At 35.1% G+C, this 17,707-nt stretch overlaps 1 protein-coding gene across 2 annotated transcripts in view; it reads left to right on the forward strand.

Annotated features, from left to right (window-relative positions):
* LOC108733815 (carbonic anhydrase 2) overlaps nucleotides 1-17,707 on the forward strand; it is a 123,773-nt gene that overhangs the window by 97,207 nt on the left and 8,859 nt on the right. For both annotated transcript variants that reach the window (XM_018465139.2, XM_018465138.1), the window contains one exon: nucleotides 17,152-17,187. In XM_018465139.2, coding sequence (XP_018320641.1) covers nucleotides 17,184-17,187 — 4 coding nt within the window. In that variant the 5' untranslated portion in view covers nucleotides 17,152-17,183. The remainder of the gene's footprint in view (nucleotides 1-17,151; nucleotides 17,188-17,707) is intronic.

A 17,707-nucleotide genomic window follows, 5' to 3' on the forward strand; every position in this document is an offset into this window, starting at 1 on the left:
TAACCATTTAGTGAATTTGAATAACCTTACGCTAAAGTGATTCTCCAGAGTTCAAGTTACTTATTATAAAAGTTTGAAATTTCTGGTAGCTTTTTTTCTGTTAATAAAAATAAATTTAATCTGTTCGGTTAACGAATCTCCATAAAATGACGTGTAAAATTACAATTTTATAAAAATTCAATAACTTTTTAACGGTTTAGTGAATCGATTTGTAATTTTTACTGGAGTTTTAGAATTGAATGAGGATCGTTCTTCCAAATTTTTATTTGTCTCGTAGCATTTTGATATACCTCCCAAATATCCTTAAGGCATTGTGATGCATATTTAGTTTGTGATAAACACGCGATTCTCTTGTGAAATTCATCATCATCTTCATCATCATAAGGTCTTTAGCCCGAAAACTGGTTGGACATACACTTCCACTTCCCACTTCGTGTTTCTCGAAAACGCGAGCGACCTTCACCTTGTCACTGTTTAATCCAGTTTAGGTGTAGGTACTTGTACTTCATAACTCCTGCTTCTGCTTCTAAAATGTGGCTAACCGGCTTTTCATGTTTTAGAAGGTGTTCTGCCAACATATCTTGTCTATTTCTTATTGATTACCAGAAAGCCCTTTGTTCTCCTAATTTCTCTAATACCTCCATAGTTCTAACCTTTTCTATATAGTGTAACATCACATTTCAAAGGCTTCGTACCTTTTCTTGTACCTATCGCCCTTATTTCACACTCTAACCAAACAGTGCTCCAAGTATGCATACTACTAAAATAACCAAAAGAACTTGCTCGCAATCAGTAAATTTGGAAATTCAAAAAAGATCTTATTGATAATGATGGTAAATCTGCGAATTCAATCAACGAAAAATTGCAAGGAATTTATGGAGACCAGTCATTATAGGTGTCCACATCAGTTTTTCGTTGACTAAAAGCATGCATTGAGGGCAGCGAATTAGTGAAATGATGGCTGATTTGAAATCTGACTTATTTTAACCTTCATCGAATTTTGATTCAGGATTTGGCCATGGGAGAGGTGATTTCTTTCACAAATCGAACTAACGAATTCAGGAAAAAGCTTTAACTAAACTTTGAAATTGCAAATCGTTATACCAAAAGTCGTCAACTGGTCGAAAAATTGTAAGAATTGTTATTTCTCGTTTATTTAAATTGGTGAAATATCATTTGCAATGATCTCCAAAACATCCTGAAAAAATTGACTCATTTGGTGCTTTTTGTATCATTGCTACCAACTACAATTTAGTAACTGTGAATAAACAGTACGTTATTGTAATAATAAGTATTGTTTTATATTATCATCATAAGGTCACCAGTCCTAAGACTGGTTGGAAACGCACGTCTACTCCTTCCTATCCTGATCTAATCTTCGCATTTCCCTAAAACTGCGACATCCCACATCCTTAACTATTTGAGAACAGTAATCTGATCTAGGTATACCTCTACTCCTCTTAATTCCTGTTTCTGCCTCTAATATGTCTCTGATTAGACCTTCATGCCTGAGAAGGTGTCCTACCAAACTATCTTCCCTATTTCTTATTGACTTCCATAGAGTCCTCTGTTCTATTCCTTCTAATACCTCTTCATTTCTAACCTTTTCTACCCACGTTATCCTCATCATTCCCCCATAACACCACATTTCGAAGGCTTCTAACCTTTTCTTTTCCGCTGCGCCTACCGTCCATGTTTCGCACCCGTACAGCGCCGCGCTCCAAAGATACGACTTTAACAATCTTTCTCGAATTTCTAAATTAATCGTTCGCCAGTATAGAAGTGACTTCTTTTATTGAAGGCGACTCGACCCTGCGCTATCCTCTGTATTATATCCCTACTACTCCTTCCGTCCTGACTTATCTGACTTCCCAGATACCTAAAATTAGCCACTTCTTCTAATCTTTCGTCTTCTATCTTTACATTCGCTCTCTCCCTACTTTTTCTTCCCTTGCATACCAGTATTTTTTTTTATATACGATATGATTTTTTGAGTAGAACTTCCTTAATCCGTTAATAAATAATCCAATCTCTCATTTCTTGCTTACATTCATAGTAACCAGATTTTTTTTGTTTCAATTTTTCGATATAATCAAATCAAGACAAATGAGATGTCATATGATCAACACTCAATTGTTGGTAATTAACTTTCGACTTATTTCATGTGATTGTCTTTTATTAAATTTTCGTTGTCGTCATTATATTGTAATAATTTATATATCATACGATCCCAAATTCAATATGGTCTAAATTTCCATCACTATTTGAGGCGATACTGTCAATGACCAATGTTCAAAGGTCATTTAATAATTTCAGCCAATATTAATACACTTGCCCCACCAACGAATTATCTTCATAATGCATGTAAAAAGGATGGGAAACTGCCAGAGCAAAATAATTTCAAGCACTTGAAATTTCTCGTTGACGATTATTTTCTAGCGAATTTTCGTTTTTATTTGACAACTAGTAGCCCGCTCCAGCTTCGCACGGGTGCAATGCTGATACTAAATATATTTTTGTTTTGTTTAGATTATTATCGAAAAAGGGAAATTTTTAAGAGATACCCCCTGAACATATTAAATATACTATAGAATGTCTTTATATACAACAATCGCAGCTTTTTTGTCATTAGACAATACAAACCGACCAGTACCGCCGTAACCTCTATGCCCCTGCATTTTAAATCTGTAATATCTTCGAAAATATTCATTTAAATTACATGCTGTAAAGGGCCATATTGATCTATATTAAATGAACAATGTATTTAAGGTACTTAATTGGATAAGAATTAATGCTGTATTGCCTACAATCGCTTCGTAAATAAGTCATTATTTCTCATAAAAAGTAAAGGATAAAAATGGTTATTGTGGGTTATCCCTAAGAGATAGATATATACCATCGCGGACTTTTTTGTAGACCCTTTTAAGATGTACAATATTTTAGTACATTATTTTGATCTGTTTAGCCAGCGTTTGCAATGAAAGCGCAAAAAATGTGTTTATTTACGACATCACATTAGAAACCTCTAAAATTATCAGTGTTTCCCTACTATATTATGCATGTATTATACATATAAACCTTCCTCTTGAATCACTATCTTTTAAAAAAAACCGCATCAAAATCCGTTGCGTAGTTTTAAAGATTTAAGCATACATAGGGACAGACAGCGGGAAAGCGACTTTGTTTTATACTATGTAGTGATAACGCGAGTTTTAAAAACAAAAGACTTTTGAACCTGCTCAACTATATGCTACTGGCCAAAATGTCAAAAGAACGGAAGACAAAAAAAAAACAACAGCCTCGCGGTTACTTATTGGAAAGCATCTTCAGATAAGTCTCGATCCAAGATTTTGTTAGGATCAAATTCAGTGACCTGGATTGTAACTATATTCATTGGTACAAGAATTTAGTGTGAATTTCTTTAACGTTCCTCTGAAACTCGTCCTATCTATAATTTTGCGATTCGTTTATGACGAAACGCGGGTTGATAGAATAATGGGATTCGAGACCGAAATTTCCAAAGTTTCCATTTGAGCATTCATGTGAAATAGTAAGTATGCCATATTGACACAGAAATGTGTCGCTAGACGAGTTTGTTTTTCATGAGAAAAAGTACTAAACGTGGACGGTAAGCGCGGTAGAAAAGAAAAGGTTAGAGGCGTTCGAAATGTGGTGTTACAGACGAATGATGAGGATACCGTGGATAGAGAAGATTAGAAATGAAGAGGTATTGGAAAGAATAGGAGAACAGAGGACTCTATCGAAGTCAATAAGAAATAGGCGAGAGAGGTTGGTAGGACACCTTCTAAAGGATAAAGGGCTAGTCACATACATATTAGAAGCAGAAACAGGAGTTAGGAGGAGTAGATGTAGACCTAGATTAGATTACTATTCACAAATAGTTATGGATGTGGGATGTTCTAGTTTTAGGGAAATACGAAGATTAGCTCAGGATAGGAAAAGGTGGAGGTACGTGTCCAACCAGTCTTAAGACTGACGAACTTATGTTGATGAGGAACTAAACATTGTGTTTGTGTGTTTATTATTATTATGGATTCATAAGAAATTAAACTAGGTAAAACCGATTTTTGGAAGAAGAGTCATCACCATTACCTTAAAGCTGTATTGGTCAGAATATTTTTCCTTGTGGCGTATACGACTTCGGCAATACGAAAATTAAGATCTGAGCGACAGAACAAGCTTAGTAATTAATCATGTAATAAAAATAAATAACTATGAAAAATATCCTATACAACAAATAATTGACGACACTAGGGATAATATTTTATTAAATGACGTCGATAGCAAGGAAACTGCCGTCTCATTATTAATTATGTTATGCTTAATGTCTTAATATGTGTTTCTTATATTAAGCGATAACTTAACTAGGTCAAACACATTCATGGAGTTCGTTCTTCTAAAATATCCATAGTTATATCTGTTGTGTGATAGTCAACATGACAGTTGGCTGCTCCACGTTTCCTACACGTTCTAACGCGTTTTAGGTTATGTTGGCAGTATTCACTATTTGAATCATTCTTCAAGGTAGTTGTCGTTAATTGCACTTTTAGCCAGTTTTCTACTTCTTTTAGGTAAAGAATGTTCTTTAACAATTTTAATGTATATAGTTAAGTTACTAAAGCATTGCTTTTTGACGAGTTTACTATGTTTTTATTGTTTATTTAATGTTTACATTTTTTTTGTAATAAGTATTCAAATCTAATTCACTTTTTAGTGAACAGATTACCGTATCGCACACAATCAGTATGAGTCAAAGATGGTATTTTGAAAGGTTGAAGTTCGTCGGGCGTTCTAAATATGTTATCCATTCTATAGTTGTTGATAAAATGAGCGGGTCTTTTTCTTCGTGCCTCACTGCAATCCAGTGAATAAATTAATTTCCCTTTCGATTTCTTTATGTAAATGTATTGTTCTAATCCAGTTGTAGGTTCGATTTCCCAGTTTCCTTTCCGAGATACCGCATGAATTGTTTCGTGGCTTCTGTTTGGTACAAAGCAAGTAGAACTGTCTAGTAGAATAGGTTTGCTGTGGCTAAGGTTTAATGACGAAAATAATTTTGAACTTACTTTTTTTACGGAAGAGGTCATTTTAAATGTTTAAAAAAATATATTTAATGTCATCTTTGCAAAGCGCACTTAAATTAAACATTTATACAAAAATGATGTTGTGCGCCATGCAAGTGCTTGTGTTAGAAGTTACAGAATTACTTGTTTCTATTTAGCCGATATATACATAAATATACTATGTCTGATCGGTACTACGGAAAAATTAAGGGTAAAGAAGGTAAATGGAAAAAAAGTAAAATGAGCCAATTTGCAGCACTAAAAAAAATATTTTTGGATGTTTCATTCCCACCAGCCAGTAATGCAGGTGGGCGAGCAGTCCCTCCGGACTACGCCCGAAGGTAGGGCGGAAGGCCCTCTTCAGTCTGCATTCAGAAATCGTGGGAATGGGTGGATGGTGGTTCAGGTGAGAAAAATGACACGGACGAAATGAAAACAGAAGAGAATGAAAGATTATCTGTGAATATTACTGCCCCAGCATTGCCTTAATGATCCAAGGGAATCACAAAAAACATGGACCAAGCAGACGGAGCCGAAATCGACCCGGCGTCCTCCCGAATGCTAGGCAATGGCCTAACCCTTTAGGCCATGCCGCTCGGTTTGCACCACTCAGTTATATACATAAACATGAGGGTAGTGACCTTACCGAAAGCCCTAACTGCTCCGACAATGATGACGATGACGCGTACCGCAAGTGTATTCCCATTGCACCATCCATATGTGACCACTATGTCCACATATTCTGTTTCGTGTGCTATTTCCGCATTCAACTTATTTTTGTATTTTGTAGTAATACTTTGCCAAACGAACGCTAAGCAGTGCACATTATTACTAATCAACACGTACAATTAACTGGTCTACGTATCATCTGTTTGCGAAGGTCACGAATAGGTAGGTGTGTTTTATCGAAAACCAATAAGGCAACGCGGTAACTGTTCTTCGAATTCACCGACTGCTTTTATTTCTTACACATTCTACATATGTTTTCTTCCTCTTTTAACCAATTTTTAAATACCTGTACACTACTTCCATTTCCTATTCTTTTTCTTTCAATAAGTATTTATTCCACTATAGTATCCTCCCGCTATTTCTTCCGTAAAATTCCTCCCAATTACTTCGCATACTCGATTTTTGTATATTTCTCGAGTCCTCTCTCCTTATCAGTTCATTACATCTTTATTTTACCGTATTACCTACATTCCTTCTTTCATATTTCATTCCTCAATTTGTCTACTATATCCAACGCCATAACCCTAAATGCCTATCCCTCTACTCTTTATATTTATTGTTCACGCCAAATTTTAACATTATCATTCTCCATATTTCTTTTGTTATGTCTTCATTCCTAACTTTTCTATATTTCATGATATCTTATCACTCTCCTCCTTGTTTCTGCAATCAGTTTTCTACATTGAATTTCTCTTCTTGTCATTCCCTCAGGCACGATTTTTGAAAGACAGCACCCATATAATACATTTCTTGTATGTACTTTTCGTCTGTTTGTACTCTCTCCAATCCCATTTTTCTACCTCGTAAAAGGTAACATAAGTTTTACGAATCACCTAGAATTTCAAATTCCGTGTACAAGCAAAGAGAAAGAAATTATTTTTAGTATCCAACATGAATGGATTGACAGATGTTCGCACCCACACTAATTAATTAGACCGTTCATCAAGTTTACTTAACTTACTAAATGCTACATTTACTGAGAATTGTCTTTAATTACATTTCACTGTACGCAGAACTTTGCCACAATTTTACTTAAATTGACCTTGTTGGTCACGGTCAACACTACACAAACGTTACCGAAACCGAAAGTTCAGGCAGACTTTTTACCATAATAAACGAATTCGAACCGATGCATCCTACAAACGGTTCAAAACATCGTAGACTGTGATATGTGCAAGAGCCAGACTTAATTGCCATTAAGAATCGTACGAAAACCTTTTGAAGCAAGCAAACGGGTGTTATTAAAAGTTTTTTGGAATTAAAAAAATAATAAATGAATCTCTACTTTCTTATATACGAATGTTTTCACAGAACGAGTCAAAAACCCTGTTCAGGTTTTTCTTTTGTTTGGTTCCTGGTTCGACACAATAGACCTAGCGAAAACGACACAATTTGAAGCATGACTTTGCACCGTCTTCCTTTTTGGGAACTTAAAATATATGTTTTTACGTATTATTATGAATTTCGAAGAACTTGTAGTTTCAAAAACGTAACGTGCCTTACTAATGGTGGCAGGTAGACAGAGAAGGATAAAATGGACGAAATGTAGTCAGAAGAGAGAAAAGCCTGTCTTTGGAATATTACTGCCAAGTGATGCAAGGACTATTGGAAAACTTGGGTCAGTAGGTCAGCCGGAACCGGTGTCCTCCGGAATGCTAAGCAATGGCCTAAACCTCTAGGTCATGTCAATCGGCGGAGAATAGAATTTTTGTTTAGATTATTCTCGAGGGTTGGAAATCTTTAAAAGACATCTCCTGAGGAAAGGTAGTGTCGGATTTTTACCGACCAAAACCCCTCCTCGAGTAGGGAGATAAACACTGAGGGTTGCTTATCACCGGGGAGAAAATGTGGAAGGTTGGGATTGGAAGGAGGATTTAGATGGGAAAAGGATTGAGTGTGGGTGGGAGAAGGGAGTATTGGGGAGGAAGGAGGCTGAAAATAGATAATGTTTCACTCACTTTACACCTGCTGCTGAAAATCAATGCGACCAGTTATTGGCTGCTAAAGGTCGTTTGCGGTGATACCAACCTTTTGCTGATTGAATTAAATCGATCATAAGACTGTACTATATGTCGATTTCAAGGCAGGGTGCATTTACAGAGATGATGTAAATTACAATGTCGACGGTTTGGTATGTTTTAATAGCTTCGGTGACGGTTTTGAATTCACCAGAAACTCGACGATCTCTTCTCATGACTTTACGCCTTTTGTGATCGTCGAATTTCTGGAAAATTCGAATCGATATCGAAGCTTTTATAATAAACCAAATCGTATGCATTGTTTTTTATATCATCTCTGTGGTGAGCTGTGCAGCGGTTAGAGGTTGCTTATATACGCAAAAGATCAGGGTCGGCTTTATAACTGCCTGGTTGGAATTATATCTTTAAACAAGCGTCTTGGCTTTCCTAAATTCCTGGGAATGTTGAACTTTGACTGGTGCTGGTAACATACTCAAATTCTGCTTATCTAAATCTCTTTCTATTATACATCAATTGATGTAATATTATTCCTTTTTCTTTATTAGTGTCCGCTGCAATTCCTACCTGGCATCTCTCTTCTATGTTTACGATATTCCCTATAACGTGTCTTGAGTAAAAGTAAGCGTTATGTCAGCAACCGCAAAAAGTAAATGCGACAGTTTTATGGCGGACTATGCCAATTCTGAACGTTCCAACGGTAGGACACCTTATTAGGCATAAAGGGCTAGTTAGAGACAAATTAGAAGCAGAAACAGGAGTTAAGAGGTGTAGAGGTTAGAGTTAGATGATAGATTAAATTACTGTTCACAAATAGTAAAGGGTATGGGATGTTCTAGTTTTAGATAAGTGCGAAGATTAACTCAGGATAGGAAAGAGTGGAGGTGCAGTCTTATTACTGACTACCTCATAAGGATGATGGACTAGAAGCGCTTAATTTTCACGATTTTTAGCAATAAAATTTTCATTTGTTTCTATTGCCTCTATCATATTTTCGCAAAAAATTTTTTACTAAATTGGTACGAATGCTTTTATTTTCAAATTATTTATTTATGGACCTAATATCGTTTTGTTTTACTGTTTTTTGAAACGTTGTAAATAACAGGTTCATTTCTATTCGTAAATTTAAATATAAATCAAGGGCTTGTTATGTGAACATTTAAATAAATCTATGGTTTTGCTTCACAGCGCGGTCATACATGAATGTTATTTAACATGATAATTTTTCCATGCTGTTTGTCGTAGAAAAAAAAGCACGAAGCAATGAAATTTTTTTATAATGGCAAAATGGATACGTTGGTTGTTACAGTTGGTACCAAGTTAAATGTAAATAAAATAAATTGTATTACGAATCCAAGCACACCGTAGCCGGTATGTTACATAGTAACGATGGCCATAATCCACTTTTTCAATTATCAAACTTACGTCATAAAATAATAAGGAAAAAGAGGCAGTAAGGCACGCGATTTTTTCAACAAAATGCAACTTTGCATAGTTTCAAAGAGGATAATAAAATAATCTTGAGAGTTGACCATGTAAAGTAATATAATTTAAACTTGTATGCTTAAGCAACTTTTATGTAACTGTAGTACACACAGAGTCAATGGCGTAGTGTGAATTTTTGCCACCCGGGGCGAAGCCTAAATTCGCCGCCCTTCCTATTTTTTTACAAACTTATGCAAATGCATATCTTATCGAAAATGTATGAAAACCATAATTGTATACAATTCCTAGGAAATCTATATAATTCCTAGAAAATGTATATAATTCCTAAAATCGCCCAGAAATGATGTAGAGAGTGACAATGCTGATCATATTCATATATATATATGTTGGAGAAATCATAATGAAGCTTACTTTTCGAAGATATTATTCCAACATATCAACCAGGGGCATTAAAGAAACCCCAGTCTGTCATAAATCCACCTAGTAACCAAACAATAATGTCACCAATACATATACATCAGACGATCGCCCTAGAGCCGCGTAAACACAGGATAATCTGATTCTTAGTTTACTAACGTATTTTATTAACTTTATTCACAGAAAACATTAGCTTTATACATTTCCTAGGACAATATCGGAATTTTATACAATTCCTAGGAAATGTATACATTTCCCAGGATCATCATCATCATAAGGTCATCAGTCCTAAGACTGGTTGGACACGTACCTCCACTCTTTCCTATCCTGAGCTAAACTTCGCATTTCCCTAAAACTAGAACAGCCCACATCCTTAACTATTTGCGAAGAGTAATCTAATCTAGGTCTACCTCTACCCCTCCTAACTCCTGTTTCTGCCTCTAATATGTCTCTGACTAGACCTTCATGCCTGAGAAGGTGTCCTACCAACCTATCTCGCCTATTTTTTATTGACTTCCATAGAGTCCTCTGTTCTCCTATTCTTTCCAATACCTCTTCATTTCTAACCTTTTCTACCCACGATATCCTCATCATCCGCCTATAACACCACATTTCGAACGCTTCTAACCTTTTCTTTTCCGCCGCTCCCACTGTCCATGTTTCGCACCCGTACAACGCCGTGCTCCAAACATACACCTTTAACAACCTTTTTCGAATTTCTAAATTAACCGTTCGCGAGCATAGAAGTGACTTCTTTTTATTAAAGGCGACACGACCCTGCGCTATCCTCTGCTTTATATCCCTACTACTCCTTCCATCCTCACTTATCTGACTTCCTAGGTATCTAAAATCAGCCACTTCTTCTAATTTTTCGTCTCCTATCTTTATATTCGCTCTTTCCCTACTTTTTCTTCCCTTGCATATCAGTATTTTAGTTTTACTTTTATTTATTTTCATACAGTACTGATCTGTCAGTACCGCTTCCATTTTATTTAAAGCTATCTCTAGGTCCTCCTTGCTAGATGCTAATACTGCTATATCATCTGCAAATCTAAGCATACTAATCTTTTGCCCTTGCACATCTATCCCTACAGTTGTACTGTCTTTAATGATGTTGATGGCGTCTTCGATGTATAGATTAAAAAGTAGCGGTGACAGTGTGCATCCCTGCCTGACTCCCTTCCTAATATTTACTTCTCTACGTTGCATCCCCAGCTCTATAACTGCCTGTTGCTCTTTATACAAACTAAGTATCACTCTTCTATCTTTGTAATTCATCCCTACATTTTTAAGTATATTTAACATCTTGTCCCATTTAACATTGTCAAAAGCTTTCTCTAAATCTACAAATCCTATGTACGCACTCTTTCCTTTTTCTATCGTTTTCTCTATTGCTACCCGTAAAGCTAGAATGGCCTCCCGCGTTCCTCTATTTCTTCTAAACCCAAATTGATCTTCCCCTAATAGTTCTTCCGCCCTTTTTTCCATCCTCCTCTGTACAATTCTAGTTAAGATTTTTGACGCATGGGAAGTTAAGCTAATTGTTCGAAATTTCTCGCACCTATCCGCGCCCCTCTTCTTAGGTAATGTTACTACTACGTTCCGTTTATAATCCTCTGGGACTTTTCCCGTTTCGTAAATGTGACTAACTAACTTAAACATACGATCTCTAACCTCTTGTCCTGCATGTTTTAGAATTTCCCCCTGTATCCCATCTACACCTGGCGCCTTATTATTCTTTAAATTTTTTAATGCTACATCGTACTCTTCTCTCATTATGGGATAAACAAGCTCATCTATTTCCACACAATCTTCCTTCTCTAATATATCTCCTAACTCAGGGCCTGCGTAAAGGTTCTCTAAATATTCTTTCCACCGATCTGCCTTTTCCTCATTTTCTATCAACATGACCCCTGCCTCGTTTCTTATTGCCTTATTTCCCAGGATATGTGTATATTAAAAAATCATTGAAACAATATTTTATAGATTTCCTAGGAGTTGTATACAATTCCTAGATTTCATATATTTGTGGTAACACATACATACATTGAGTGCTATTAATTGAAATTGAAGAATTTCACGTTCAGTCAATACAATAGCAAACAAGGGTGCAATTAGTGTACACCACGAAGTCAAATAATTAAGATTACATGTTATGTTCCTAGTTCTGTGAATATTTTATTCTCTGTAATGATAAATAATAAATACAAACAGATTGCTATTGCATAAGTTCTGTCCTATTGTTATAATTATCAACTAACTAAAAGGTTTCATATTTTGTCACAGCTGACTGCAAACAATAACAATGTCATCGATTTAGAAACAAATATAGTCAGTTACAAATTACTAATAAAGTAATTATCTTGTTATTCTATTGAGACATATATTCCAGGATTTATCCTAATAATACGATAAGTTACTCTTCATTTAAATTTTATGTAGATATAGGTACTGTACATCATACGTATCTACTAACAAATATTGAAGCATATTTCGTATATCTAACCAAATAATTTAATCAGAATAATGTAGTAATCAGTAGTTTCCTAATAAAATTTATGGAAAGTAAGATTAAAAACTATTACATCAAAATTAATTTATCTTAATCAAAAATCTTATGTTAGAAAAAGTAGGGAAAAAGCGAATATAAAGATAGGAGACGAAAACTTAGAAGAAGTGGCCGAATTTAGATATCTAGGATGTCAGATAAGTCAGGCCGGAAGGAGTTCTGGGGATATAAAGCAGAGGATAGCGCAGGATCGAGTCGCATTTTATCAAAAGAAGTCACTTCTATGCTCCCGAACGGGTAATCTGAAAGTTCAAAGAAAGTTTTTAAAGGCGTATGTTTGGAGCACGGCGCTGTACGGGTGCGAAACATGGACAGTGGCCGCGGCGGAAAAGAAAAGTTTAGAAGCGTTCGAAATGTGGTGTTAGCGGAATGATGAGGATACCGTGAATAGAGAAGGTTAGAAATAAAGAGGTATTAAAAAGAGGAAGAGAATAGAGGATTCTATAGAAATCAATAAGAAATAGGCGAGGTAGGTCAGCAGGACACCTCAGGCATGAAGGTCTAGTCAGAGACATATTACCCTGCTTTCACACAGACGGTTTTCTAACGGCAACCGTGCCGTGCCGTGCCGTAATTTCATTTTGCTTTGCGTTCACACTGCACACGGTTTTTCACGGTTTAGTTTTGTTTTGATACATGACCAAAATGGACGAAAGAAAAAAACGCATGTTGTTACTAATGATATGGCATAATCGCAGAAAAACACAAAAAACAAGAAGATTTTGGATTCATCCACTACTTGAAAACAGACAATTGATGGGTGAACTTGTAACATTATTTCATGAGCTACGAGAGGATAGCTCCAAATTTTTTAATTATTTTCGAATGTCCATTAGGAGTTTCGATGAATTATGCGTAAAATTGCAAGATGATTTAAAAATTAGTAATAGTCATCAAAATTAATTGACAATGATTACGCTTTATTTAATATCAAGAGGGAAATAAAAAAAAATTGAGTATCAATCAGAAAACAATCTATCAGAAATAGAAAAAGGTTTTCCTTTCTGTTATGTAACGCTTTGATACCAAAAGAAATCAAATTATTAAAGTTTTCACTGTCTAGCTTATAAGAGATAAAAGAAGATTGTAATATATATCTGTACAAAACCTTGTTTCTTCAAAAATATCCGAGAAAATTTAAATGCTCATATTCAATATATCCTTTGTATTATCTTCCCCAATGATATATTATTAAGAAAGGAGGTAAATTTTTCTTAATTATATAATCTCTACCGATGCTTGGAGTAAGATTTTTACCTTGATAAAGACACTGTTCCAAATATTTTCACAGAGAATAATAATAATAATAGAAAGACAGATACAAAAGAATTCGAGTAGAAATATTTACAAAAGGGTGTAATATAATGTTTAGTCAAATATATGTTTTAAATTAAATATAGCGGTGTTATTATCCGCCACACTATATAATTTCTTCTGTTAACTGCACAATTCAGAGAGAAAAACGATCCTGAAAACAATTTTTGCCGTGTGAACACACGGCACGTGTGAATACTTCTATACACTTGCTTGTCTCACTGTTGCCGTGCACGGCCACGGCGCCGTGCCGTTGCAGTCCCCATGCCGTGCTGCGACGGCAGCCGTGCACGGCTACGGCAGCAAACCGTGCTGTGTGAACGCTTGCATATAAACCAATGTATTACTGTTATACACGGCACGGTTGCCGTGAACGGCCACGGCAAAAAACCGTCTGTGTGAAAGCAGGCTTAGAGGCAGAAACGGAAGTTAGGAGGGGTAGAGGTAGACCTAGATTAGATTACTGTTCGCAAATAGTTAAGAATATGGGTTGCTCTAGCTTTAGGGATATGCGAAGATTAGCACAGGATAAAAGTGGAGGTGCGTTTCCAACTAGTCTTAGGACTGACGACCTTATAATGATGATGATGAAATGTTTTTACTTTTATAAAATCTACCTATGACATGTGACCATTTCCAACGTAATTTTATTGGTTTTTCTTCTCATTATTTAGAGAAATCTTGATGTCGACTTTCCAGGAATAATAATTAAAATATCGGAATCGCTTCAGCAAAAAAAAAAAACGAAACAGCTTTCAATTTTCTTTCTGGTTTAGTTATAGAACGTGCTTTTTGTTTCTGCTTACATGATTTTGAAAGTAAAATCATTTCACTCGTTGTTTTCATCATTGGAATTTAAATTCGTGATGCTGAGCCGATATTGTCAGCGTTATTATCCAAACTTTCACTTGTTCGTGCCATTGGGCACTTCTGTGACATCAACAAGAATGAATTGCATTATTATAATGATCTTGATAAAATGGTAAAATGTACGGAAAAGTACGGGCATTGGAATGTAATTCATCACTCGTATATCTTTTAACATATTATACATTTCTCTCAATTACTAACGACAGACCTAGATTTTATTTATAGCGTTTGATAAAGATTTATTTATTTTTCAAAATTGACATACCTAAGAAGAATGATATTTTGTCATAAGTATTAGTATCTAGCAAGGAGGAGTTAAAGATAGCTTTAAATAAAATGGAAGCGGTATTGACAAAACAGTAATGTATGAATATAAATAAAAGTAAAACAAAATTCTGGTTTGTAAGGGAGAAAATAGTAAGGAAAGAGCGAATATAAAGATAGGAGACGAAAAATTAGAAGAAGTGGCTGATTTTAGGTATCTAGGAAGTCAGATAAGTCAGGACGGAAGAAGTAGGGATATAAAGCAGAGGATAGCGCACGGTCGAGTCGCCTTCAATAAAAAGAAGCCACTTCTATGCTCGCGAACGGTTAATTTAGAAATTAGAAAAAGATTGTGAAAGGTGAATGTTTGGAGCGAGGCGCTGTATGGATGCGAAACGTGAACGGTGGGCGCGGCGGAAAAGAAAAAGTTAGAAGCGTTCGAAATGTGGTGTTATAGGCGAATGATGAGGATACCGTGGATAGAGAAGGTTAGAAATGGAGAGATATTAGAAAAAATAAGAGAACAGAGGACTCTATGGAAGTCAATTAGAAATAGGTGAGATAGGTTAGAAGGACACCTCAGGTATGAAGGTCTGGTCAGAGACATAGTAGAGGCACAAACGGATGTTAGGAGGGGTAGAGGTAGACCTATATTAGATTACTGTTTGCAAATAGTTAAGGATAAGAAAGAGTGGAGGTGCGTGTTCAACCAGTCTTAGGACTGACGACTTTATGATATGGGAAAGCAAAATAATATTTATTTTTCTATTAAATAATTACAAATTGACAGATTTTAGTTGATAGTGTAAGTTAAGCTTCAGTTTCATTACTGAAAAGATCTGTACCTATAATGGGTTATCTCAGTGGAGTCTAAAAGACTTCCACGTAAATTTATAAGTAACAATACAATACAGTAACCTCTTTTAGGCCTTTTTTTTAAATCGTCTAATTGAATTCCAGATGAGAAATTCAAAATGTTTTTCTTCATAATATAACACATTAAGTTTTTCGGTATTTCTGTTTAATATCTTTTATTAAATCCAAAATACGACGTGTATGGTAAAATTTTTATATTTTTCAAAAATATTCTTTTTAGGGTTTTTCATAAATTGTCATGTTTTTTTTGTTAGCATTTTAATATCTTCTTAGTGAATTTGCTATACTTTACATGTAGAAAATCATTACAAGACCAGAATGAGAAACCAATGCTTTGGTGTCTTAGTATTAAACTAAACTTGGCGAAACGTCAATGTGCCTAGCCTAGGCATTTGAAAATTGACCCAACCTTGGTTCAATATTGACAAACCTATGTTTGGTTTCCTAATGCTGGTCTAGGTGTGGGCCTATCGTCAAATCCGGCATTTCTTATATGAGTAGAAACTAAAAAATTGTTTCGACTTTACAATTTTGAATTTTTTAAATTTTGATGGTGATTCTATCTGCTTTTTTTAAATTGTTGGTTTTTATCATCCCATGTGAATCTAGAATGTTATCGTGATATAGGTATACATTTGTCTTCGACCTAAAAAACTGTTGTAATGTGAAACATTTGCTATCAATGAATTATTTCTTCTTCTTTATGCTACGTATTACGAATTTTTAACACGTAGCATCCACAACAAATCGAAAGTTTACTCATTATTGAGATTGTTTCTTGATGATGGACTGTGCGATGGGTAAACTGGGCTAGATTTTGTTTTTAAAACACCAAAATGGCGGTTGTAGAATACAAAATGGTGGAGAAACTGCGACCATATTAAGTGAAATATCACTGAAGAGGCCTTCAAAATCAAGACGACTTAAATAAATGTATATACATAGAGATTTATAGGTCCCATCAAGACAGTATTTATAGATAGGAACAAACAATATATTGATAAATTAAAAACCGAAAATGTCGTGAATAAAACTTTAAGTTTAAAAAAGTCAAAAAACCCGACTGTGTGAAAAATAAACTTAAAAGAACTTAGTGGAATGTGCCTACATCTTGTAAATAGCAATGACTACATATTTCAAAGAAAAAGGATTTACCTTATGTACCTACATTCTACTATGTTCCTCCGTCATCATTTTTTCATCATTTTTCGCAGTTGATTACTTTGACTTTTTCAATTTCAATTTCCATTACAACTAATAAATTAACGTAGAAATCTATCATATATTGATTTATACAATCTTTTAGGTAGGCACTATCAGAACAACGCGACAGCGCCAGTTTTTACGTCATTTTCATGCTTGTGTTGGTGAATAATCCATTACACTAACTTTTTTCAATAATTCCTTTTATCGTAAATAGCATTTTTGGAGACTTTCACAATTTTCAACATGATTGATTTACTAAATTAAAGGAGAAACTTTTATTAGGTACATGTTGTTGTGAGATCATTTGCGAATGTGAGATTTTTCATTAACTTTTTTAATCCCTTCACATTAATTGGAATTAAGAGCCTTGATCGTCTTTTGACTCTGTTTTTTGTTACAGATTTCGCTCAAGAGTTCAGTTATGAGGGAAGTATGGGTAAGAAAGATATGTTTATATTTCAGTGTTTTGTTATACTTCATTTACTTTCTGTAGCGATGTGCCCCTTCCAATGTCTTCGATATGCGCTGGCAAAATCGTAGGTAGGGAGAAAAAAGCTCATTATACTCTCGACTCTTGTTCATTAAACATACTTTTTCATACAGTACCTGCCAAAAGTTTTGTTCAATCATGAATAGTAGTGCGAGTCGAAAACAAGCGTTAAAGTCTTTAATATGCCTTCAAATATAAATAAACATCTCGTTGATATTTTCAGTCGTAAATGGTACCAATAACAGCACATTTGAGCAATGCAATTGTAGTGGATAAAATGGTCAATTTTTCCGTGCAGTACTGTACGGATTATACGCTCCTCACCGGTTAAGAGTTTGGCCGAGAGTTGTCTCCTTCCTTTTCTGGCCTAGTGCTGTTCCTTTCTACTCTGCGCCGGTCAAACTGAAGGTCACATCGCTACAGAAAGTAAACGAAATATTTGTCTAAAAAGTGCATAATCAGACTG

The sequence above is a fragment of the Agrilus planipennis genome, unplaced genomic scaffold (genome assembly GCF_000699045.2).
Source record: "Agrilus planipennis isolate EAB-ADULT unplaced genomic scaffold, Apla_2.0 scaffold11, whole genome shotgun sequence".
Classification (NCBI taxonomy): Eukaryota; Metazoa; Arthropoda; class Insecta; order Coleoptera; family Buprestidae; genus Agrilus; species Agrilus planipennis.